This window comes from Crinia signifera, chromosome 8 (genome assembly GCF_055691185.1).
Source record: "Crinia signifera chromosome 8, ASM5569118v1, whole genome shotgun sequence".
NCBI classification, from domain to species: domain Eukaryota; kingdom Metazoa; phylum Chordata; class Amphibia; order Anura; family Myobatrachidae; genus Crinia; species Crinia signifera.
This window is the reverse complement of record NC_139224.1, coordinates 1704208-1729512: the sequence shown is the minus strand read 5'-3', so window position 1 is coordinate 1729512 and position 25305 is coordinate 1704208. Positions and strand designations below refer to the sequence as shown.

At 48.0% G+C, this 25305-nt stretch overlaps 1 protein-coding gene across 6 annotated transcripts in view; it reads right to left on the bottom strand.

Moving 5' to 3' along the window:
* LAMB2 (laminin subunit beta 2) overlaps positions 1-25305 on the bottom strand; it is a 156361-nt gene that overhangs the window by 70389 nt on the left and 60667 nt on the right. For all 6 annotated transcript variants that reach the window (XM_083155556.1, XM_083155557.1, XM_083155555.1 and 3 more), the window contains 3 exons: positions 13764-13837; positions 11788-11976; positions 9801-9864 (listed from right to left, as the gene is read on the bottom strand). In XM_083155556.1, the coding sequence (XP_083011682.1) occupies positions 9801-9864; positions 11788-11976; positions 13764-13837 (327 nt within the window). The remainder of the gene's footprint in view (positions 1-9800; positions 9865-11787; positions 11977-13763; positions 13838-25305) is intronic.

Here is a 25305-nt window from a genome sequence, read left to right as displayed (position 1 = left end):
GATGGATACCATTTGGTTATCCAGCTATTGAAGAACTACAACTCCCAGCTGTAGGAAGTGCAAGGTCATGCTGGGCCTTGTAGTGTCAAAAAGACAGAGTCTGCCTCAGACACAGACCGCACAACTACACAGCATTGTAAACTATACAGGGGCTCATTTATCAATAAGGGGGTTATTCTAGTCCATTCTTTCTGACAAAATCCTTCTTAGATGGACAAAACCATGTGCACTGCAGGTGGGGCAGATGTAACATGTGCAGAGAGAATTAGATTTGGGTGGGGTTTTTCTTCAAAGTGAGATCTATTTTGAAGTGTAAAATCATGCAGTCAGTATTTTCCCTGCACAGAAACAAAATAACTCACCCAAATCTAATTCTCTCTGCACATGTTACATCTGCCCCCCTGCAGTGCACATGATTTTGTCCATCTAAGAAGGATTTTGTCAGAAAGAATGAACTAGAATAAATCCAAAGCTCATTGTGTAGGAGAAATGGTGCCCCAGCCAATCCCCTCCCAATTGTCATGTGTTCAGCTCTCAACTGACATGTGTTTAGCTCTCAATGAGCTCAGCTCCCAACTGCCACATTCAACTTCCAACTGTCATGTTTCAGCTCCTAACTGCCATGTTTTCAGCCATGTTTTCAGTTTTTAGCCGACACCTGTCATGTGTTCAGCTCACATCTGCTATGTGTTCATCACCTAACTGTCATGATAAATGGTGCTCCAGCCAATCACCTCCCAACTTCTTATGTTCAGCTCCCAACTGCCATGTGTTCAGCTCCCAACTGACATGTGTCCAGCTCCCAACTGGCATATTCAGCCCCTAACTGTCACATCCAACCACCAACTGTCATGTGTTCCACTCCAAACTATCATGTGGTTAGCTCCTAACTGTCACATGTTTGAAAAACAACAGTTGTGAGCTGATTGGCTGTAGCACCATTTACCATTTCACTGAGATTAGCCCTGGAAAACACTTAAAACATCAAATAAAATTTTGTCTAAATTGTTGTGCGTTAAAGAAACTCACTTATGTAATGCCCTTTGGGGGTATGGGTAAAAACTGGAACGGAGAGAACCCAAGAACTCCAGCCCAGACTGGCTCCATTCATCAATTTTTGTCATTCCGGAACTTGTAGTGTCCGGTCCGGGTGTTGGGTGTCTTGTCTGGAGGGGATCTGCCTGTGACACCTGTCACCAGGAAGAGGAGGAGGGAGAGAATAAAGCCTTCCTGTATGGTCTGGGGATGAAGTAAAAACCAGAACAGTCTGGACCATACAGGGCTGCTATCTCCCCATCCCCATGTCCCTGGTGAAAGCTATCACAAGCATCCCCCAGATGAGAAACCCCCCAGGCCGGACACTACAAGCCCCGGAATGCAGAGTTTGATGTCTGGTCCAGCGTTCCAGGTCCAGTTCCAGTTTTTACTTGGTCCCCTAGAGTGGTGCTCAGTCTGTCCCCTCTGATTAAAAAAATCCTGGAACAACTTGCGCAGTGCTACTCAGATGCGATAATTGCTTGAGTGCAAAAACATTAGTTCTGCACCCATCTCTGAATCAGGCCGTAACACAACTATATTAGGCAAGTGTCTTCTGGGCTTGCACCTGTTATGCTGTAGAGCCAGACTCGTTATCTAGTTATAGGACTGTTATTATAAGTTTGTGAGATGGATACGGTTTGACTCAGAGAAAGGTTGTAGCGAATCTAATTATGAATCCCCCTCACACCCCCAACCCCCCCCCCCCCCAGCGCGCTCTTAGATGTTCTGCTGGGTGACGCTTCCACTAACTGAACCAGCTGGAACATGTCAGGATTTCACAGTAATCTGCTTTTTAGCTCCACACATGGCTGGTGACTGGAGAGGGGCCAAGAGTAACACTCAGGGAATCTGCCATGTATGGGAATAGAGGGACACTGAAAACACTGATCTAAATCAGTAACAGCCACAGATATCTTCCCCCCGGCTCACAAATAGCAAGGAGTCAGACGTCTCCGTAACCATCAGGAAATAGCTGGGGAACGGCGCATTATTCAGCCCCTGTGTCAGTCTGCGCCACCAGAGGGGTGAACTCTGTATCATCAGTGGGTTGTGATGTCATTGCTTATAATCAAAGCGCACTGATGTCATCGTATGGGTGTTATGAAAATCATTGTATTGTAAGAAATAGCGCACACCTTACTGTACTGAGGCCCTTATTCTGATCACCTCGCTCGGTCACGTATTCGTACGCAGAGCGTTTCTTAGCTCACTGCACATGCGGATCACTCGCAGAGCGCATGTGCAGGTGTTGCCGTGCACCCTCGTGGCCTTCCGAGTAGAAATGGGCTAGCGAACAAACTCGTGTAGAGTAGGCGTAATGTGGGCGTATGGATGGGCGCGGCCACAAAACTAGGAAAAACTCCTAGGCACCTGCACACAATACTCACCCAGGCACCTGCACACAATACACACCCAGGCACCTGCACACAATACACACCCAGGCACCTGCACACAATACTCACCCAGGCACCTGCACACAATACTCACCCAGGCACCTGCACACAAAACACACCCAGGCACCTGCACACAATACACACCCAGGCACCTGCACACAATAGTCACCCAGGCACCTGCACACAATACTCACCCAGGCACCTGCACACAATACACACCCAGGCACCTGCACACAATAGTCACCCAGGCACCTGCACACAATACTCAACCATGCACCCGCACACAATACTCACCCAGGCACCTGCACACAATACTCACCCATGCGCCTGCACACAATACTCACCCTGGCACCTGTACACAATACTCACCCATGCGCCTGCACACAATACTCACCCATGCGCCTGCACACAATACTCACCCTGGCACCTGCACACAATACTCACCCATGCGCCTGCGCACAATACTCACCCATGCGCCTGCGCACAATACTCACCCATGCACCTGCACACAATACTCACCCTGGCACCTGCAAACAATACACACCCCTGCGCCTGCACACAATACTCAACCAGGCACCTGCACACAATACACACCCAGGCACCTGCACACAATAGTCACCCAGGCACCTGCACACAATACTCAACCATGCACCCGCACACAATACTCACCCAGGCGCCTGCACACAATACTCACCCTGGCACCTATACACAATACTCACCCATGCGCCTGCGCACAATACTCACCCATGCACCTGCACACAATACTCACCCTGGCACCTGCACACAATACACACCCATGCACCTGCACACAATACTCACCCATGCACCTGCACACAATACTCACCCATGCACCTGCACACAATACTCACCCAGGCACCTGCACACAATACTCACCCAGGCACCTGCACACAATACTCACCCAGGCACCTGTACACAATACTCACCCATGCGTCTGCACACAATACTCACCCATGCACCTGCACACAATACTCACCCATGCACCTGCACACAATACTCACCCATGCACCTGCACACAATACTCACCCATGCACCTGCACACAATACTCACACATGCACCTGCACATAATACTCACCCAGGCACCTGCGCACAATACTCACCCAGTACCTGCACACAATACTCACCCAGGCACCTGCACACAATACTCACCTAGGCACCTGCACACAATACTCACCCATACACCTGCACACAATACTCACCCAGGCACCTGCGCACAATACTCACCCAGTACCTGCACACAATACTCACCCAGGCACCTGCACACAATACTCACCTAGGCACCTGCACACAATACTCACCCAGTACCTGCACACAATACTCACCCAGGCACCTGCACACAATACTCACCTAGGCACCTGCACACAATACTCACCCAGGCACCTGCACACAATACTCACCCATGCACCTGCACACAATACTCACCCATACACCTGCACACAATACTCACCCATACACCTGCACACAATACTCACCCATGCGCCTGCACACAATACTCACCCATGCGCCTGCACACAATACTCACCTATGCGCCTGCACACAATATTCACCCATGCGTCTGCACACAATACTCACCCATGCACCTGCACACAATACTCACCTATGCACCTGCACACAATACTCACCCAGGAACCTGCACACAATACTCACCCATACACCTGCACACAATACTCACCCATGCACCTGCACACAATACTCACCCATGCACCTGCACACAATACTCACCCATGCACCTGCACACAATACTCACCCATGTGCCTGCACACAATACTCACACATGCTCCTGCACACAATACTCACCCAGTCACCTGCACACAATACTCACCCATGCACCTGCACACAATACACACCCATGCACCTGCACACAATACTCACCCATACACCTGCACACAATACTCACCCATGCACCTGCACACAATACTCACCCATGCACCTGCACACAATACTCACCCATGCACCTGCACACAATACTCACCCATACACCTGCACACAATACTCACCCATGCACCTGCACACAATACTCACCCAGGCACCTGCACACAATACTCACCCAGGCACCTGCACACAATACTCACCCATACACCTGCACACAATACTCACCCATACACCTGCACACAATACTCACCCATGCACCTGCACACAATACTCACCCATGCACCTGCACACAATACTCACCCATGCACCTGCACACAATACTCACACATGCGCCTGCACACAATACTCACACATGCTCCTGCACACAATACTCACCCAGTCACCTGCACACAATACTCACCCATGCACCTGCACACAATACTCACCCAGGCACCTGCACACAATACTCACCCAGGCACCTGCACACAATACTCACCCATACACCTGCACACAATACTCACCCATACACCTGCACACAATACTCACCCATGCACCTGCACACAATACTCACCCATGCACCTGCACACAATACTCACCCATGCACCTGCACACAATACTCACCCATGCGCCTGCACACAATACTCACCCATGCGCCTGCACACAATACTCACCCATGCACCTGCACACAATACTCACCCAGGCACCTGCACACAATACTCACCCAGGCACCTGCACACAATACTCGCCCATGCACCTGCACACAATACTCACCCATGCGCCTGCACACAATACTCACACATGCGCCTGCACACAATACTCACACATGCTCCTGCACACAATACTCACCCATGCACCTGCACACAATACTCACCCATGCGCCTGCACACAATACTCACCCATGCGCCTGCACACAATACTCACCCAGGCACCTGCACACAATACTCACCCTGGCACCTGCACAATACTCACCCAGTACCTGCACACAATACTCACCCAGGCACCTGCACACAATACTCACCCTGGCACCTGCACAATACTCACCCAGTACCTGCACACAATACTCACCCATGCACCAGCACACAATACTCACCCATGTTCCTGCACACAATACTCACCCATGCGCCTGCACACAATACTCACCCATGCACCTGCACACAATACTCACCCATGCACCTGCACACAATACTCACCCATGCACCTGCACACAATACTCACCCAGGCACCTGCACACAATACTCACCCAGGCACCTGCACACAATACTCACCCATACACCTGCACACAATACTCACCCATACACCTGCACACAATACTCACCCATGCACCTGCACACAATACTCACCCATGCACCTGCACACAATACTCACCCATGCACCTGCACACAATACTCACCCATGCGCCTGCACACAATACTCACACATGCTCCTGCACACAATACTCACCCAGTCACCTGCACACAATACTCACCCATGCACCTGCACACACTACTCACCCATGCACCTGCACACAATACTCACCCATACACCTGCACACAATACTCACCCATGCACCTGCACACAATACTCACCCAGGCACCTGCACACAATACTCACCCAGGCACCTGCACACAATACTCACCCATACACCTGCACACAATACTCACCCATACACCTGCACACAATACTCACCCATGCACCTGCACACAATACTCACCCATGCACCTGCACACAATACTCACCCATGCACCTGCACACAATACTCACCCATGCGCCTGCACACAATACTCACACATGCTCCTGCACACAATACTCACCCAGTCACCTGCACACAATACTCACCCAGTCACCTGCACACAATACTCACCCATGCACCTGCACACAATACACACCCATGCACCTGCACACAATACTCACCCATACACCTGCACACAATACTCACCCATGCACCTGCACACAATACTCACCCATGCACCTGCACACACTACTCACCCATGCACCTGCACACAATACTCACCCATACACCTGCACACAATACTCACCCATGCACCTGCACACAATACTCACCCAGGCACCTGCACACAATACTCACCCAGGCACCTGCACACAATACTCACCCATACACCTGCACACAATACTCACCCATACACCGGCACACAATACTCACCCATGCACCTGCACACAATACTCACCCATGCACCTGCACACAATACTCACCCATGCACCTGCACACAATACTCACCCATGCGCCTGCACACAATACTCACACACGCTCCTGCACACAATACTCACCCAGTCACCTGCACACAATACTCACCCATGCACCTGCACACAATACTCACCCAGGCACCTGCACACAATACTCACCCATGCACCTGCACACAATACTCACCCATACACCTGCACACAATACTCACCCATGCACCTGCACACAATACTCACCCATGCACCTGCACACAATACTCACCCATGCACATGCACACAATACTCACCCATGCACCTGCACACAATACTCACCCTGGCACCTGCACACAATACTCACCCAGGCACCTGCACACAATACTCACCCATGCACCTGCACACAATACTCACCCATGCACCTGCACACAATACTCACACATGCACCTGCACACAATACTCACCCATCCGCCTGCACACAATACTCACCCAGGCACCTGCACACAATACTCACCCAGGCACCTGCACACAATACTCACCCAGGCACCTGCACACAATACTCACCCATACACCTGCACACAATACTCACCCATACACCTGCACACAATACTCACCCATGCACCTGCACACAATACTCACCCATGCACCTGCACACAATACTCACCCATGCGTCTGCACACAATACTCACCCATGCGCCTGCACACAATACTCACACATGCACCTGCACACAATACTCACCCATGCGCCTGCACACAATACTCACACATGCACCTGCACACAATACTCACCCATGCGCCTGCACACAATACTCACACATGCACCTGCACACAATACTCACCCATACAGCATACAAGTTTATCTCATTAATTAATTAACTAACTACATGGCAGCCACACGGGAAGTGCACTTTTAAACTTTAACCATTTGCAGGTCATGGTCTAGATTCTCTAAACTTCAAAAGTGATAAAATGGAGAGTGATAAACAGCCAGCCAATCAGCTCCTGTCTGATGTTTTTCAAACACAGTCTGTGACATGGCACCTAGGAGCTGATTGGCTGGCTGTTTATCACTCTCCATTTTATCACTTTTGAAGTTTAGAGAATCTTGCCCCATATCTCTTATATATTTGGGTTTTTTTTTTACACACACAATTACACCACCATTCTTTACTGTTATTATGCGCCATTTCTAAATCGGCAACCTTAACACACAAGTGTGCCTATAATGTTGGGGCAATAGTACACACAATTACAACAAGTCGACAAGTGTCAACTCTCATACTTTCATGCAAACCAAACCATGATCTTGTCATCCCATTACACACATCTATCGTCTCACGTACTGAAATACCACTGGCAATTAGTAAATGGTGTCCAAGAAACACAATCATTTTAAACAAATTGGTTAATGGGAGGAAAATGACTTCCGAGCGAATATATGCGCTGTGGCGTGTGAATCACCCGCTGAGCCGTTCGTGCAGCCGTCCGCTCGGCTGCACGCTGGATGTCAGAGCTGACAGGCCGAGCTCCGTATGAACACGTTACCGTACGTGTGGTGGCACGCCACTTCCCTTTGCCTTTAGGTGCGAACGACCAAGTTTGGCGTCTTTATGGGCGTGCTTTCACTGCCCGTGTCCGGACGCTAGGCTACGTGCAAAAACGTGCCTGGATGAATCAGCCAGAATAAGGGCCATTGTTACATACAGAAGTCATCTCAAATATCTGACACTTGTATAAAAGCACTGGTGACGCAGCCTTGTGTATTATATAATATAATCATTATTATACATCCCCTTGTGTATTCGGATGGAAAACATGCTTGTTGTCAGGGGATACATGCTAGTTACTAGTGGTTTCATGCTCATTGCCATGGGTTACATGTTTGTAACCAGGGATTCATGCTCATTTCCAGGTGTTTTCTTATTCATTGCCAGTAATCTGTAACTTTCAGGTAGCGATATACGGTACCCAGTAGGACCTCTAGCGTCTGTCCGTCAATCCAGTAGGACCTCTAGCATCTATCCGTCAATCCAGTAGGACCTCTAGCATCTGTCCGTCAATCCAGTAGGACCTCTAGCGTCTGTCCGTCAATCCAGTAGGACCTCTAGCGTCTGTCCGTCAATCCAGTAGGACCTCTAGCATCTATCCGTCAATCCAGTAGGACCTCTAGCGTCTGTCCGTCAATCCAGTAGGACCTCTAGCGCCTGTCCGTCAATCCAGTAGGACCTCTAGCGTCTGTCCGTCAATCCAGTAGGACCTCTAGCATCTATCCGTCAATCCAGTAGGACCTCTAGCGTCTGTCCGTCAATCCAGTAGGACCTCTAGCGTCTGTCCGTCAATCCAGTAGGACCTCTAGCGTCTGTCCGTCAATCCAGTAGGACCTCTAGCATCTATCCGTCAATCCAGTAGGACCTCTAGCGTCTGTCCGTCAATCCAGTAGGACCTCTAGCGTCTGTCCGTCAATCCAGTAGGACCTCTAGCATCTATCCGTCAATCCAGTAGGACCTCTAGCGTCTATCCGTCAATCCAGTAGGACCTCTAGCGTCTATCCGTCAACCCAGTAGGACCTCTACCGTCTGTCCGTCAATCCAGTAGGACCTCTAGCGTCTATCCGTCAATCCAGTAGGACCTCTAGCGTCTATCCGTCAACCCAGTAGGACCTCTAGCGTCTGTCCGTCAATCCAGTAGGACCTCTAGCGTCTATCCGTCAATCCAGTAGGATCTCTAGCATCTATCCGTCAATCCAGTAGGACCTCTAGCGTCTATCCGTCAATCTAGTAGGACCTCTAGCGTCTATCCGTCAATCTAGTAAGACCTCTAGCGTCTATAATCTATCCTCTAGCATCGGTCTCCTCCAAGGCGGTGGACACTTTTGGAGGGACAATTTCAGCAGATTCCATATGAACGGCCAGACCCATTGGAATCTGCAGAGACCATGCACCCCCACAGCGCCAGCTCCCCCAAGCCACCGCTTGGCCTGCAGTGCCATTGTTATACCACTGGGGAGCGCATAACATCATCTGCACCAGCATTGCGGGGAGAGCCTAGGGGCAGCCATGCCCAAAAAGTGATGGAAACGGCGGTGTGCCCATTTCCTGTGAGACCTGCCTCTTTTTGGGTGCACGTGTCAAAGGTGTGTATGGGGTCCTACATGTTTTATTGGGAGCTATTAACAGCATGGGTCATATATCATATAATATCTGCACAATATGTTGCCTACAGAAGGAGGAGGCCGAAGATACCTAAAATATTTAGGCCAGCACCTCTGCGATGCCGTCATTCCCTTCCAGCGGCCTCACCCCAATGTCCCGGTGCCCTGCTCTGCTGTTTCATTAGGGAGAACTTACTTTGAATACGAGAGCTGTACGGGTCTCTGATGTGAATAGCCGGATCCAGAACTCGGTATATTACCTGTAGACAAGATACACGAGCAGTAACTAATGACAACGTGCAGCCACTGGGAAGATTACAGACAGGATTACACGGATTTTATATAAAGGCAACAGAAAATAAATGTACCCGTGCTCAGTCAATAAATGTACCCGTGCTCAGTCAATAAATGTACCCGTCAATAAATGTACCCGTGCTCAGTCAATAAATGTACCCGTGCTCAGTCAATAAATGTACCCGTGCTCAGTCAATAAATGTACCCGTGCTCAGTCAATAAATGTACCCGTCAATAAATGTACCCGTGCTCAGTCAATAAATGTACCCGTGCTCAGTCAATAAATGTACCCGTGCTCAGTCAATAAATGTACCCGTGCTCAGTCAATAAATGTACCTGTGCTCAGTCAATAAATGTACCCGTCAATAAATGTACCCGTGCTCAGTCAATAAATGTACCCGTGCTCAGTCAATAAATGTACCCGTCAATAAATGTACCCGTGCTCAGTCAATAAATGTACCCGTGCTCAGTCAATAAATGTACCCGTGCTCAGTCAATAAATGTACCCGTGCTCAGTCAATAAATGTACCCGTGCTCAGTCAATAAATGTACCCGTGCTCAATCAATAAATGTACCCGTCAATAAATGTACCCGTGCTCAGTCAATAAATGTACCCGTGCTAAATGTACCCGTGCTCAGTCAATAAATGTACCCGTGCTCAGTCTTACCCATATACGTGGTACCAGCTATCACACAGCTGTAATTCTCTGGGTCATTTGTTCATATTTGAAGCCCAAAGGAAAAGGATCCCTAACCTCTGATCTAGCATAAATAAATGTCCTATAATTAAATTGTCAACAGCATCATAATGCTGTGAGATAGACAAAAGCAGTGTAATGCTGTGAGATGGACAGTGGCAGTGAAATGCTGTGATATGGACAGTGGCGGTATAATACTGTGAGATGGACAGTGGTGGTGAAATGCTGTGATATGGACAGTGGCGGTGTAATGCTGTGAGATGGACAGTGGAGGTGAAATGCTGTGGGAAGGACAGTGGCAGTGTAATGCTGTGAGATGGGCAGAGCCAGTGAAATGCTATGATATGGACAGTGGCGGTGTAATGCTGTGAGATGGACAGTGGCATTGTAATAGTATGATATGGACAGTGGGGGTGTAATGCTGTGAGAAGGACAGTGGCAGTGTAATGCTGTGAGATGGACAGTGGTGGTGTAATGCTGTGAGATGGACAGTTGCAGTGTAATGCTGTGAGAAGGACAGTGGCGGTGTAATGCTGTGAGGGGGATAGTGGTGGTATGATGCTGTGAAATGGACAGTGGTGGTGTAATGCTGTGAGTTGCACAGTGGTAGCGTAATTCTGTGAGATGGATAGTGGTGATGTAATGCTGTGAGTGGTACAGTGGTGGTATAATGCTGTGAGATGGAAAGTGGCGGTATAATGCTGTGAGATGGACAGTGGTGGTGTAATGCTGTGAGTGGGAGAATGGTGGTGAAATGCTGTGAGATGGAAAGTGGCGATGTAATGCTGTGAGATGGACAGTGGCAGTGTACTGCTGTGAGTGGGACAGTGGCGGTGAAATGCTGTGATATGGACAGTGGTGGTGTAATGCTGTAAAAGAGATGACAGTGTAACAATGAAATGGATGGTGGGATAGGACAGTTAATAACTGCAGGTGAGAAGATTGTCAGGGAATTTTAGTTAGTGTATAACAAAAATTCATGTACCACATAAGTATAACAGGTACCGCTTACTGTGAGTTACCAGCTGTGGTGATTAGTGTCAGAGAGCGCTGCTGTATTGTTCAGTATTGATAGAAAACCATCAGATCCTCTTATAGCAATACACAAGACCCGCCACCTATATCCCCATTGTCATGGTCCATCTCTTCCCTCCTCATCCTCACATCTTATGGTACAGACCCACTTCTTACCTCTCCTTCAGTGGATGGCTCTATATCAGAGTAACGAGATTCACAGATGACATCGTCCACCTTGCGCTGGATGTTGCGGGAGATATTGGGGAACACGGCTGCGCAGTCATAGGCAAAATACCTGTAAACCTGCCAACTCCGGCCAAAGTCTGCCGAGCGCTCCACTAACATGGCCGCCGGTCTGAATGTCTAAGTGAACGACAACACAAAAGTACAAATATAAGTTATGGCTACACAATTTGTATAGAGGACACATAAATACTAGTGCTGACGTCACATCAAGCTCAGTTCATGGGTGGGGTGGTCTAATAATGCGGACAAAACCCCGAAAACACCAGATTTGGGATATTTGAGGTATTTTTCATATATTCTAAGCCCCACATACCGGGGCTTCGTTGTGGTGGGTAACACCGGCATTTAACCCTTCCAACACCTCTTGCACAAATGGACGCCTGGTGCCTGAAGGACAGCATGTATGCGGAGACATGTCCAGGTTACTCTGGGGCATCAGAACATTTATAGGTTGTGGGGGGTCTCATCTTGGCACCCCTTCGGGTGGAGCCACCAGAGAGGCATTACTACAGGATAATGAGGTGGCCCCAAGATGGGGAGGAGGTTGCACCATGTAGATAGAGGCGGGGAGTCCCACTGACAGAGGCGCTGTTATGTGACACTCACGGCCGTATTACCAAGGCGTCCCGTGACCCACAAGACTTCCGGAAGGGGCGTTTTGCGTTCCACCGGACCGGAAGTGGGGAGCCGCGATGGCGGGATCCACTCCAATTATCGAATCATTAAGAGAGGTGTATATATAAGAGCCTGGGCGCTCTTAGGGGTCACACTCCTGATGAAGTCCAAGCCTATTGGCGGGGGATGAAACGCGTTGAAGGGACTCCAGATAAGCTTTTATGTTATATAACATTGTACGGGCATTTATTGTCATTGTTTGTGTGAATAAATCATTTTTTAGCAATATTACACAATTCCAATTTCCTTCATTCTATTCTATACGCATGGTGAAAAAAACGTGGGACCAAGAGGACTTAGAGGGACCAAGTATTCCAGATATCCAGTGGCACATTGTGAACAAGCTTAAATGAAGGTGGTTGGAGACCACTAATAACGGTACATGTGTACAATTTGGGGTGATTTCTCACTAGAGGTGAAGGGATCCGCATGTAAATACTAACGTACTGCACCAGAAGGCGCCCTTCTCATTCTTTTTATGCTGATTATTTGACAAGGAAGGGAACATAATCATTTAAAAAGAACCAAAACGCGTGGTGTTCCCCCTCAGTTCCCAGGACCAGGGCTGCCACTAGGAATTGTGGGGCTCGGGACTGATTTCCCCTCCTTTTTGTGCAGTAGTCTGACCTTCGGTGGATGAGCTGTCAGTGCAGGAGGTAGATTTCCGCAGTATGTATCGCTGGTGCGCGCAGAGGGATAACTAAATATAATGTGCGTGTATGTGCTCGTAGCAGGCGTTCTGGGCTGCATGTCTACATGGTCACCCTCTGTTACTGTATGCGTACTAACCACCATCTCCCCCCCTCCCCCCTTCACTTACCGCCCCAACGAAGCAGGTCCCGAAGCACAGGCTTCTTCAATGCAGGACGTCGGCAGCCAATTAAATGTAGCACTAGCTGGTGAGCCAATCAGAGCTCGTGTACCGGCTAACAGTAGACGAGCTTTGATTGGCTCAAAAATCCGGTGCAGCATTTTGATTGGCCGCCGGTGTCCTGCATTGAAGAAGCCTGTGCTTCGGAACCTTCGGGACTCGGGTGCAGCGCAGGCAGGTTGCGGTGGGCCCTTCCCGAGGCCAGGGGCTGGGCCAGCTGTACCCACAGCACACACCTGTCGGCAGCCCTGCCCAGGACACTTCCCAGTCACCCAGGTTTGTTACCATAGTATAATCCAACAAGGGGATGAACTGAGCCAAGGAGAATCTCTGTAATCATCAGTAACATTGGATTTACCTTGAAGGTCATGATAAGATGAGTGAAGTGGAATTCAGCCTCCAGGTCCAACTGAATAGTAACGTCAGAAAGACCTATAATAACATGAGAAGAAATATTCTAGATGTATATAATATCCTCTATCAGTAATACGTTATCATGACAAATGAATATCAATATCCTCGCGCAAACATAACTTAGTTATTTATTTTTTATTTATCTATTTATTTGTAATGTTTGGTAAATGACCCCGATAAACAGTGCGGTAGGCAGGAGAGATCATAAAACACAAGCAAAACATTGCTACAAATAGACAAAAAGGCACATCCACACACGAGGTATATATATATATATATATATATATATATATATAACAAGCAAAACATTGCTACAAATAGACAAAAAGGCACATCCACACACGAGGTATATATATATATATATATATATATATATATATATATATATATATATATATATATATAACAAGCAAAACATTGCTACAAATAGACAAAAAGGCACATCCACACACGAGATATATATATATATATAACAAGCAAAACATTGCTACAAATAGACAAAAAGGCACATCCACACACGAGATATATATATATATAACAAGCAAAACATTGCTACAAATAGACAAAAAGGCACGTCCACACACGAGGTATATATATATATATATATATATATATATATATATATATATATATATATATATAACAAGCAAAACATTGCTACAAATAGACAAAAAGGCACGTCCACACACAAGGTATATATATATATATATATATATATATATATATAACAAGCAAAACATTGCTACAAATAGACAGAAAGGCACATCCACACACGAGGTATATATATATATATATATATATATATATATATATAACAAGCAAAACATTGCTACAAATAGACAGAAAGGCACATCCACACCCGAGGTATATATATATATATATATATATATATATATATATATAACAAGCAAAACATTGCTACAAATAGACAGAAAGGCACATCCACACCCGAGGTATATATATATATATATATATATATATATATATATATATATATATATATATATATATATATATATAGATAGGCGGCAGGTCCGGCACTCTCTCCTATAATCCTTGCTGCGCCCGGTTGGGTAATGGCAGACTGATGCCATGTTACTCTAACTCGAAAAATCTACGTAGTATTCTGGTAAAGTCAGACATTACCAATATGGGGATAGAACGTCCTACCCATTTTCTATCTAATAAGAAACCAGGCTGTTTCAAATGCTCCTGCACGACATGTAAATTCCTCGTGACGGGAGACACGTTCTTCCACCCCCATTTAGGGACAAAATTTTTTATCAGACATCATCTCACATGTGAGAGCACACACGGGGTGTACCTGATTGGATGCCCGTGTGGTCTCTCATATGTTGGTAAAACCAGCCGCAAATTCAAGGAGCGAATGGGAGCCCATCGCTCCTCAATCAAAATGGCCCTTAGTACCAGAAGCAGTGAACAACCGGTGGCTAGGCATTTCTTGCAAGCCGGCCATAATCTCACCAATTTACAATACCGCATGATAGACCACGTGCCGCCACTGAGAAGGGGGGGAGACAGGAATTCCATCTTGTTACGTAGAGAAGCATTTTGGATTCATAAATTAAATACCATCACCCCTAAAGGTCTCAATGACATGATGCCTTTATCATGCCTTCTCAATCCTTAAAATGCTTCACCCTCCTTTATATTATATATAAATCCATTGGCGTTCATCTAAGGCTATGATATTGTTTATTCTTCATGGGACCTATTCTCTTACTTGATCTGCATAATATACCTACAGCGGACCCTGTCAGAGGTATCCTATCAGAAGATCTCATGTTCTTTAACCTTGCTTATATTTGTATATTTCTTTTTGTTGCTCACTATGCATTTTTTTAATTCTTTATGCAGACGCCGCATCTCCTTGGTAACGGGACGCTGCCTGTGGACCCCGGCGTAGTAACATCATCAACGTGCGCCCAGCATTGTCTGGGGATTGACGTGATGACGTCACCGGGCTGCCGCCGAGCGGAGACGGACGCCAAGGGGAGCTGTGAGTCTGCTACACCGGGTGGGGATATAAGGTGAGTTTTTACATTGTGCTGATTGTTATATCCTGACGAAATTCAACATTGAATGAAACGTTGCTAAACCTAAGCCTACCTGACTGAAAGTGTTTTGATTTCGCACCGAGTGCCGCACACTGTGTCCCCTATATATATATATATATATAAAACAAGCAAAACATTGCTACAAATAGACAGAAAGGCACATCCACACCCAAGGTGTATATATATATATATATATATATATATATATATATATATAACAAGCAAAACATTGCTACAAATAGACAGAAAGGCACATCCACACACGAGGTATATATATATAACAAGCAAAACATTGGGGAAAACAGCGATCCAGGGTTTTCCCAGGAATAAGAGGATATCCGCCATAATATAAAATTATTTGCATGCCGTAAAAAGAGTTTTGCAGAGACAGGATTAGGCAGCGAACTGTAGCAGGAATTCAGGGAGGGGGAAGGAATTGGGCTACTTTGGGTGTCCATAGAACAGCCATCTAATTAAATGTCCTTTTATCTAGGAAGATGGTTTTGGCCATATCTAATAATGATCGGAATGTCAAGTGCATATAATATAGCATCCGGTCAGTGGCGTAACTATAAATTTTGCTCCCCCCAGCCAAAAAGTTTTAGGCGCCCCCCCCCCCCCCCCCCGGCTTCTCTCCAGCGTGTTTCCCCAGCATGTGACGTGATGACATCACACGCATAACGGAGAAGCTGAAGCAGGAGAGCGAAAGAGAGACCAGCAGACACTGCCGAATCCCTTGGCTCCGACGCATCCCAGGCCGCCCCAGCACGCCCATCTGCCCGCCCATCCTGTACACAGTAGCCAACAGCCGGCTCTGTGTACAGTCAATTGAATCAGTGGGGGGATTTGTCATCTCTGTCATGGCCGAACCCGTGCTGCAGCTGACTTGCATCCGGTGATCAGCCAGTGGGCAGCGGCATGTCAGTGCATCAAGCGGGTGCCGGTGCCCACACAGACCCCGCTGCCGCTTGCTCCCCCCTGGGGCTGCCTTACAGTAGTTACGCCACTGTATCCGGTGCAGTATAATAAAGTTTGATGATAGCATAGTACACTATGCTGTGGGGGATGGCAGCCAATAACGTTGTGCCCAGGGACAGCCTGACCCGTATACAGGGGCGGATCCAGGATAAAATGACAGGGGGGGCACCATGATAAAAGAGGGTTTAGGTGGGGGAGGGGCGGTGTTAGTGGTGCCAGTGTACATGCTAAGAGAGCGGCAGAGAGAGGGTGGGAATGGAATTAAAAATAGGCCCTGGCATTTAACATACGCAGGCCCACCATGGTGACAAAAGTGAAGGATGTAGTTGTGCGCGCGCCGAAGGCGCGCTCCGGAAAATGGAGTGTGGCCACTCAACAGGGGGCGTGTCCTTGAGTGTAGTGTAGAACACCATATACAACTTCTACACATTATGCAACAAAATACTAGACCCCGTTATACTTGCCCCTTACACATGATGCCAAATGGAATGAGCCAAAATTCACATAATGCCACACGGATTGAGCCAAAATTTACATAATAACACACGGATTGAGCCAAAATTCAAATAATGCCACATGGATTGTGTCAAAATCCACATCAAGCCACACGGATTGAGACAAAGTCACATAATGCCACATGGATTGAGCAAAAATTCACATAATGCCACACAGATTGAGCCAAAATTTACATAATGGCACACGGATTGAGCCAAAATTCACATAATGCCACATGGATTGAGCCAAAATTTACATAATAACACACGGATTGAGCCAAAATTCACATAATGCCACATGGATTGAGCCAAAATTCAAATAGTGCCACATGGATTGTGTCAAAATTCACATAATGCCACACGGATGGAGCCAAAATTCACATAATGCCACACGGATTGAGCCAAAATTCACATAATGCCACACGGATTGAGCCAGAATTCACATAACGCCACATGGATTGAGCCAAAATTCAAATAGTGCCACATGGATTGTGTCAAAATTCACATAATGCCACACGGATGGAGCCAAAATTCACATAATGCCACACGGATTGAGCCAAAATTCACATAATGCCACATGGATTGAGCCAGAATTCACATAATGCCACACGGATTGAGCCAGAATTCACATAATGCCACACAGATTAAGCCAAAATTCACAATACGTTTCATAAACAGGAACATTGTCCACCAAAGGCGCGCATTAAACATTTACACCATAATATCCATTACACGTTAAGTTACACGCCATTATGTCCATTATGTATTATGTCAAACACCATAATGCCTATTAAAAATTATGCTACATAAGTGCTGCTTATCTACATGCTCATTGCCAAGGGTTCCATGCTCATTGCCAGAGGTTCCATGCTCATTGCCATGTGGGATTACATGCTCATTGCCAAGGGGAATACATGCTTGCGGTAAATGGGGGGCATCCGCCAGGCAGAAGTGATAGCCACTGACAGTGGCAGAGCCTGACTGTATTCAGAGCACTGCAGGTCCCAGCTATTTGAAATAATACCCCTTTCACTCCAGAAAATGCATTCCCAGGTTGGCCCCTTTTACACCAGCCTAGTCCCTGCATTTTCTGGTGTGAGGGGGAGAGAAAACCACCCCTCCCCCCCTTTAACCAGTTATCTTATTTAACCGGCTGTATCTTCGGAACCAACTGGCCCATTTACATGAGACAAGTATCATATTGATTTGAGTGGGCTTTGAATGATTTTGGTCGAGTGAAACTGGAATGTTTGGTTCCAGAGTAATCACATTTCAAAAATAAAAAAATTAGTTTACATGCAATATCTCTGGAACCGATTGACCGATATGGACCATCCTGGTATCATATTGAAGGCCCAGGACGATTTGGAATTGAATGAGACCAACCACAAGCTTCTGTGATGCCAGGGGGGTAACTGGCAGCCATAGGAACTAGGTGGGGGTCGGAATTGATGGGTCCCATATTATCCTATGGGGAAAAAACTTTACAGATTTGCCAGGCGATATCTCTGGTTCCCGGGGGGCTAGAGACACGGGGCTGGGTTCGTTGGAGAGCCCTGGACTCAGCTAGAAAATGAAATGACAGGGGGGCACGTGCCCGGGTGCCCCCCCCCCCTGAATCCGCCACTGCCCGTATATACACCCATTTTGGCAGTTAGAAAATTAACTATATTTAGATATCATGTCCATGAACATAGAATCTTGTATATGCAGTGGGATGACTCTATGCATAGCCCAGCGATGCCTCGATCCTCCTCTGCTTAAGGCTTATCGCAAAATTGTGCATTGTTTACCTGCTGCTGCAAGAAAAAGTCACGTAGACGGTTGTGTTGTGGTGCAGCGCTGTAATTCCCTCCGTGTGCTCCAGGTACATGTTACACTAATGTCAGGGCAGTTACTTCTGAACTACTTCCCCTCCGTGTGCTCCAGGTCCACATACCTTACACGTTACACTAATGTCAGGGCAGTTACTTCTGACCTACTTCCCCACCGTGTGCTCCAGGTCCACATACCTTACACGTTACACTAATGTCAGGGCAGTTAGTTCTGACCTACTTCCCCTCCGTGTGCTCCAGGTCCACATACCTTACACGTTACACTAATGTCAGGGCAGTTACTTCTGACCTACTTCCCCTCCGTGTGCTCCAGGTCCACATACCTTACACGTTACACTAATGTCAGGGCAGTTACTTCTGACCTACTTCCCCTCCGTGTGCCCCAGGTCCACATACCTTACACGTTATACTAATGTCAGGGCAGTTACTTCTGACCTACTTCCCCTCCGTGTGCTCCAGGTCCACATACCTTACACGTTACACTAATGTCAGGGCAGTTACTTCTGACCTACTTCCCCACCGTGTGCTCCAGGTCCACATACCTTACACGTTACACTAATGTCAGGGCAGTTACTTCTGACCTACTTCCCCTCCGTGTGCTCCAGGTCCACATACCTTACACGTTACACTAATGTCAGGTCAGTTACTTCTGACCTACTTCCCCTCCGTGTGCCCCAGGTCCACATACCTTACACGTTACACTAATGTCAGAGCAGTTACTTCTGACCTACTTCCCCTCCGTGTGCTCCAGGTCCACATACCTTACACGTTACACTAATGTCAGGGCAGTTACTTCTGACCTACTTCCCCTCCGTGTTCTCCAGGTCCACATACCTTACACGTTACACTAATGTCAGGGCAGTTACTTCTGACCTACTTCCCCTCCGTGTGCTCCAGGTCCACATACCTTACACGTTACACTAATGTCAGGGCAGTTACTTCTGACCTACTTCCCCTCCGTGTGCCCCAGGTCCACATACCTTACAGGTTACACCAATGTCAGGGCAGTTACTTCTGACCTACTTCCCCTCCGTGTGCTCCAGGTCCACATACCTTACACGTTACACTAATGTCAGGGCCGTTACTTCTGACCTACTTCCCCTCCGTGTGCCCCAGGTCCACATACCTTACACGTTACACTAATGTCAGGGCAGTTACTTCTGACCTACTTCCCCTCCGTGTGCCCCAGGTCCACATACCTTACACGTTACACTAATGTCAGGGCAGTTACTTCTGACCTACTTCCCCTCCGTGTGCTCCAGGTCCACATACCTTATACGTTACACTAATGTCAGGGCAGTTACTTCTGACCTACTTCCCCACCGTGTGCTCCAGGTCCACATACCTTACACGGTACACCAATGTCAGGCCAGTTACTTCTGACCTACTTCCCCTCCGTGTGCTCCAGGTCCACATACCTTACACGGTACACCAATGTCAGGGCAGTTACTTCTGACCTACTTCCCCTCCGTGTGCTCCAGGTCCACATACCTTACACGGTACACCAATGTCAGGGCAGTTACTTCTGACCTACTTCCCCTCCGTGTGCCCCAGGTCCACATACCTTACACGTTACACTAATGTCAGGGCAGTTACTTCTGACCTACTTCCCCTCCGTGTGCTCCAGGTCCACATGTCTTACACGTTACACTAATGTCAGGGCAGTTACTTCTGACCTACTTCCCCTCCGTGTGCTCCAGGTCCACATACCTTACACGTTACACTAATGTCAGGGCAGTTACTTCTGACCTACTTCCCCTCCGTGTGCTCCAGGTCCACATACCTTACACGTTACACCAATGTCAGGGCAGTTACTTCTGACCTACTTCCCCTCCGTGTGCCCCAGGTCCACATACCTTACACGTTACACTAATGTCAGGGCAGTTACTTCTGACCTACTTCCCCACCGTGTGCTCCAGGTCCACATACCTTACACGTTACACTAATGTCAGGGCAATTACTTCTGACCTACTTACCCTCCGTGTGCTCCAGGTCCACATACCTTACACGTTACACTAATGTCAGGGCAGTCACTTCTGACCTACTTCCCCACCGTGTGCTCCAGGTCCACATACCTTACACGTTTCACTAATGTCAGGGCAGTTACTTCTGACCTACTTCCCCACCGTGTGCTCCAGGTCCACATACCTTACACGTTACACTAATGTCAGGGCAGTTACTTCTGACCTACTTCCCCTCCGTGTGCTCCAGGTCCACATACCTTACACGTTACACTAATGTCAGGGCAGTAACTTCTGACCTACTTCCCCTCCGTGTGCCCCAGGTCCACATACCTTACACGTTACACTAATGTCAGGGCAGTTACTTCTGACCTACTTCCCCTCCGTGTGCTCCAGGTCCACATACCTTACACGTTACACTAATGTCAGGGCAGTTACTTCTGACCTACTTCCCCTCCGTGTGCCCCAGGTCCACATACCTTACACGTTACACTAATGTCAGGGCAGTTACTTCTGACCTACTTCCCCTCCGTGTGCTCCAGGTCCACATACCTTACACGTTACACTAATGTCAGGGCAGTTACTTCTGACCTACTTCCCCTCCGTGTGCTCCAGGTCCACATACCTTACATGTTACACTAATGTCAGGGCAGTTATTTCTGACCTACTTCCCCACCGTGTGCTCCAGGTCCACATACCTTACACGTTACACTAATGTCAGGGCAGTTACTTCTGACCTACTTCCCCTCCGTGTGCTCCAGGTCCACATACCTTACACGTTACACTAATGTCAGGGCAGTAACTTCTGACCTACTTCCCCTCCGTGTGCCCCAGGTCCACATACCTTACACGTTACACTAATGTCAGGGCAGTTACTTCTGACCTACTTCCCCTCCGTGTGCTCCAGGTCCACATACCTTACACGTAACCCTAATGTCAGGGCAGTTACTTCTGACCTACTTCCCCTCCGTGTGCTCCAGGTCCACATACCTTACACGTTACACTAATGTCAGGGCAGTTACTTCTGACCTACTTCCCCTCCGTGTGCCCCAGGTCCACATGTCTTACACGTTACACTAATGTCAGGGCAGTTACTTCTGACCTACTTCCCCTCCGTGTGCCCCAGGTCCACATACCTTACACGTTACACTAATGTCAGGGCAGTTACTTCTGACCTACTTCCCCTCCGTGTGCTCCAGGTCCACATACCTTACACGTTACACTAATGTCAGGGCAGTTACTTCTGACCTACTTCCCCTCCGTGTGCTCCAGGGCCACATACCTTACACGTTACACTAATGTCAGGGCAGTTACTTCTGACCTACTTCCCCTCCGTGTGCTCCAGGTCCACATACCTTACACGTTACACTAATGTCAGGGCAGTTACTTCTGACCTACTTCCCCTCCGTGTGCCCCAGGTCCACATACCTTACACGTTACACTAATGTCAGGGCAGTTACTTCTGACCTACTTCCCCTCCGTGTGCTCCAGGTCCACATACCTTACACGTTACACTAATGTCAGGGCAGTTACTTCTGACCTACTTCCCCTCCGTGTGCCCCACGTCCACATACCTTACACGTTACACTAATGTCAGGGCAGTTACTTCTGACCTACTTCCCCACCGTGTGCTCCAGGTCCACATACCTTACATGTTACACTAATGTCAGAGCAGTTACTTCTGACCTACTTCCCCACCGTGTGCCCCAGGTCCACATACCTTACACGTTACACTAATGTCAGGGCAGTTACTTCTGACCTACTTCCCCTCCGTGTGCTCCAGGTCCACATACCTTACACGTTACACTAATGTCAGGGCAGTTACTTCTGACCTACTTCCCCACCGTGTGCTCCAGGTCCACATACCTTACACGTTACACTAATGTCAGGGCAGTTACTTCTGACCTACTTCCCCTCCGTGTGCTCCAGCTCCACATACCTTACACGTTACACTAATGTCAGGGCAGTTACTTCTGACCTACTTCCCCACCGTGTGCTCCAGGTCCACATGCCTTACACGTTACACTAATGTCAGGGCAGTTACTTCTTACCTACTTCCCCTCCGTGTGCTCCAGGTCCACATACCTTACACGTTACACTAATGTCAGGGCAGTTACTTCTGACCTACTTCCCCTCCGTGTGCCCCTGGTCCACATACCTTACATGTTACACTAATGTCAGGGCAGTTACTTCTGACCTACTTCCCCTCCGTGTGCCCCAGGTCCACATACCTTACACGTTACACTAATGTCAGGGCAGTTACTTCTGACCTACTTCCCCTCCGTGTGCTCCAGGTCCACATACCTTACACGTTACACTAATGTCAGGGCAGTTACTTCTGACCTACTTCCCCACCGTGTGCTCCAGGTCCACATACCTTACACGCTACACCAATGTCAGGGCAGTTACTTCTGACCTACTTCCCCTCCGTGTGCCCCAGGTCCACATACCTTACACGTTACACTAATGTCAGGGCCGTTACTTCTGACCTACTTCCCCACTGTGTGCTCCAGGTCCACATACCTTACACGTTACACTAATGTCAGGGCAGTTACTTCTGACCTACTTCCCCACCGTGTGCCCCAGGTCCACATACCTTACACGTTACACTAATGTCAGGGCAGTTACTTCTGACCTACTTCCCCTCCGTGTGCTCCAGGTCCACATACCTTACACGTTACACTAATGTCAGGGCAGTTACTTCTGACCTACTTCCCCTCCGTGTGCTCCAGGTCCACATACCTTACACGTTACACCAATGTCAGGGCAGTTACTTCTGACCTACTTCCCCTCCGTGTGCTCCAGGTCCACATACCTTACACGTTACACTAATGTCAGGGCAGTTACTTCTGACCTACTTCCCCTCCGTGTGCTCCAGGTCCACATACCTTACACGTTACACTAATATCAGGGCAGTTACTTCTGACCTACTTCTCCCCTTAGAAGCTGAATTGATAATAATGACATACAGAGATTAGCGCCGATCACCGTATTCTCCTGGATGGACTTCAATAGATTTAGGAATAATTCATTGGAGACAGAAATCCTCTTAGGCCATTAATGAGCCTGGATTCAGAATGAAGTCTGCTGAGTGACAGAGCCTCAAAGCCTAATGAGAGATGAGCTATTGAGATCGCTGCCACCAGCATAGTCCCCCAGTACCAATGGTGCACGGAACATAGGGCTCATTGGAGGATTATGGGAAAGACGCTTGTGAAAGAACCCAACGCCGGTGTACCAGAGCCCGTCCAGACCTGGGAGGTAGGGCGGGGGGGGGGGGGGGGGGGGGGTGCATGTAGAGATATTGCCCATTATAACCAATCAGAGTTGAGCTAACTCCCATCTTAGTAAATTTCCCCCCTAGAATCTGATTTGTTGCTATAGGCAACATTTACTTTTCTAGACATTCTGATACATCGCCCCCTAGCAGTGTAAGTTTGTACTTATGGTATAGTTACCACCTTATGCCATATTTACGTGCTCTCCTGGAAGCGGTGGGGATGATTTCTCGGGTAGACCCTTGGACCCATGGAAGTGGACAGGATGGGGAGGTAATACTGGGAATAGCAGGTCCGTATGGAGCGTGTGGGTCCAAAATGCCCCATCTGCCTGACATGAGAGCCCAGACACACCCCAAAATGGTTAGCTGCATGTTCGGAGAGGAGAAACATAGGGCGGTATTTAACCCGGGATTCTGACAGTTGGAATGTTCCGGCAGTTGCAATGTTGCGGCAGTTGGAATGTTCCGGCAGTTGGAATCCCAGGCTGTTTTCGCTCCGCTCGACAAATAGTCAACAGAAGGAATTCAATATTCAGCCTGCTGAGTGTGGAAAAGTGGACGTGTCGGTGAAAACGGCGGCGGATTGTGGAAAAAGTCTGTGAATTTGACAATCTGCGGTCGTTCCCGACAGGACAGATCTGACTTGTTTTAAAGTCGGGTCTGTTTTGTTGGAATCTGCTTTCAGTGCTGTCAGAAACAGCAGCATTGAACAGGCGGCAGCCGCTATATCCCCCTGGCGGAAATTACGTCCAATATTGAATATCCCCCCCCCCCCCCCCAAAGTCGGCAAGTGTGTGTTTTGTTAATTCGGGGATCCAAACTGGCTATGCTAGTATCTGGCTGTCTTCTTCCATAAATCT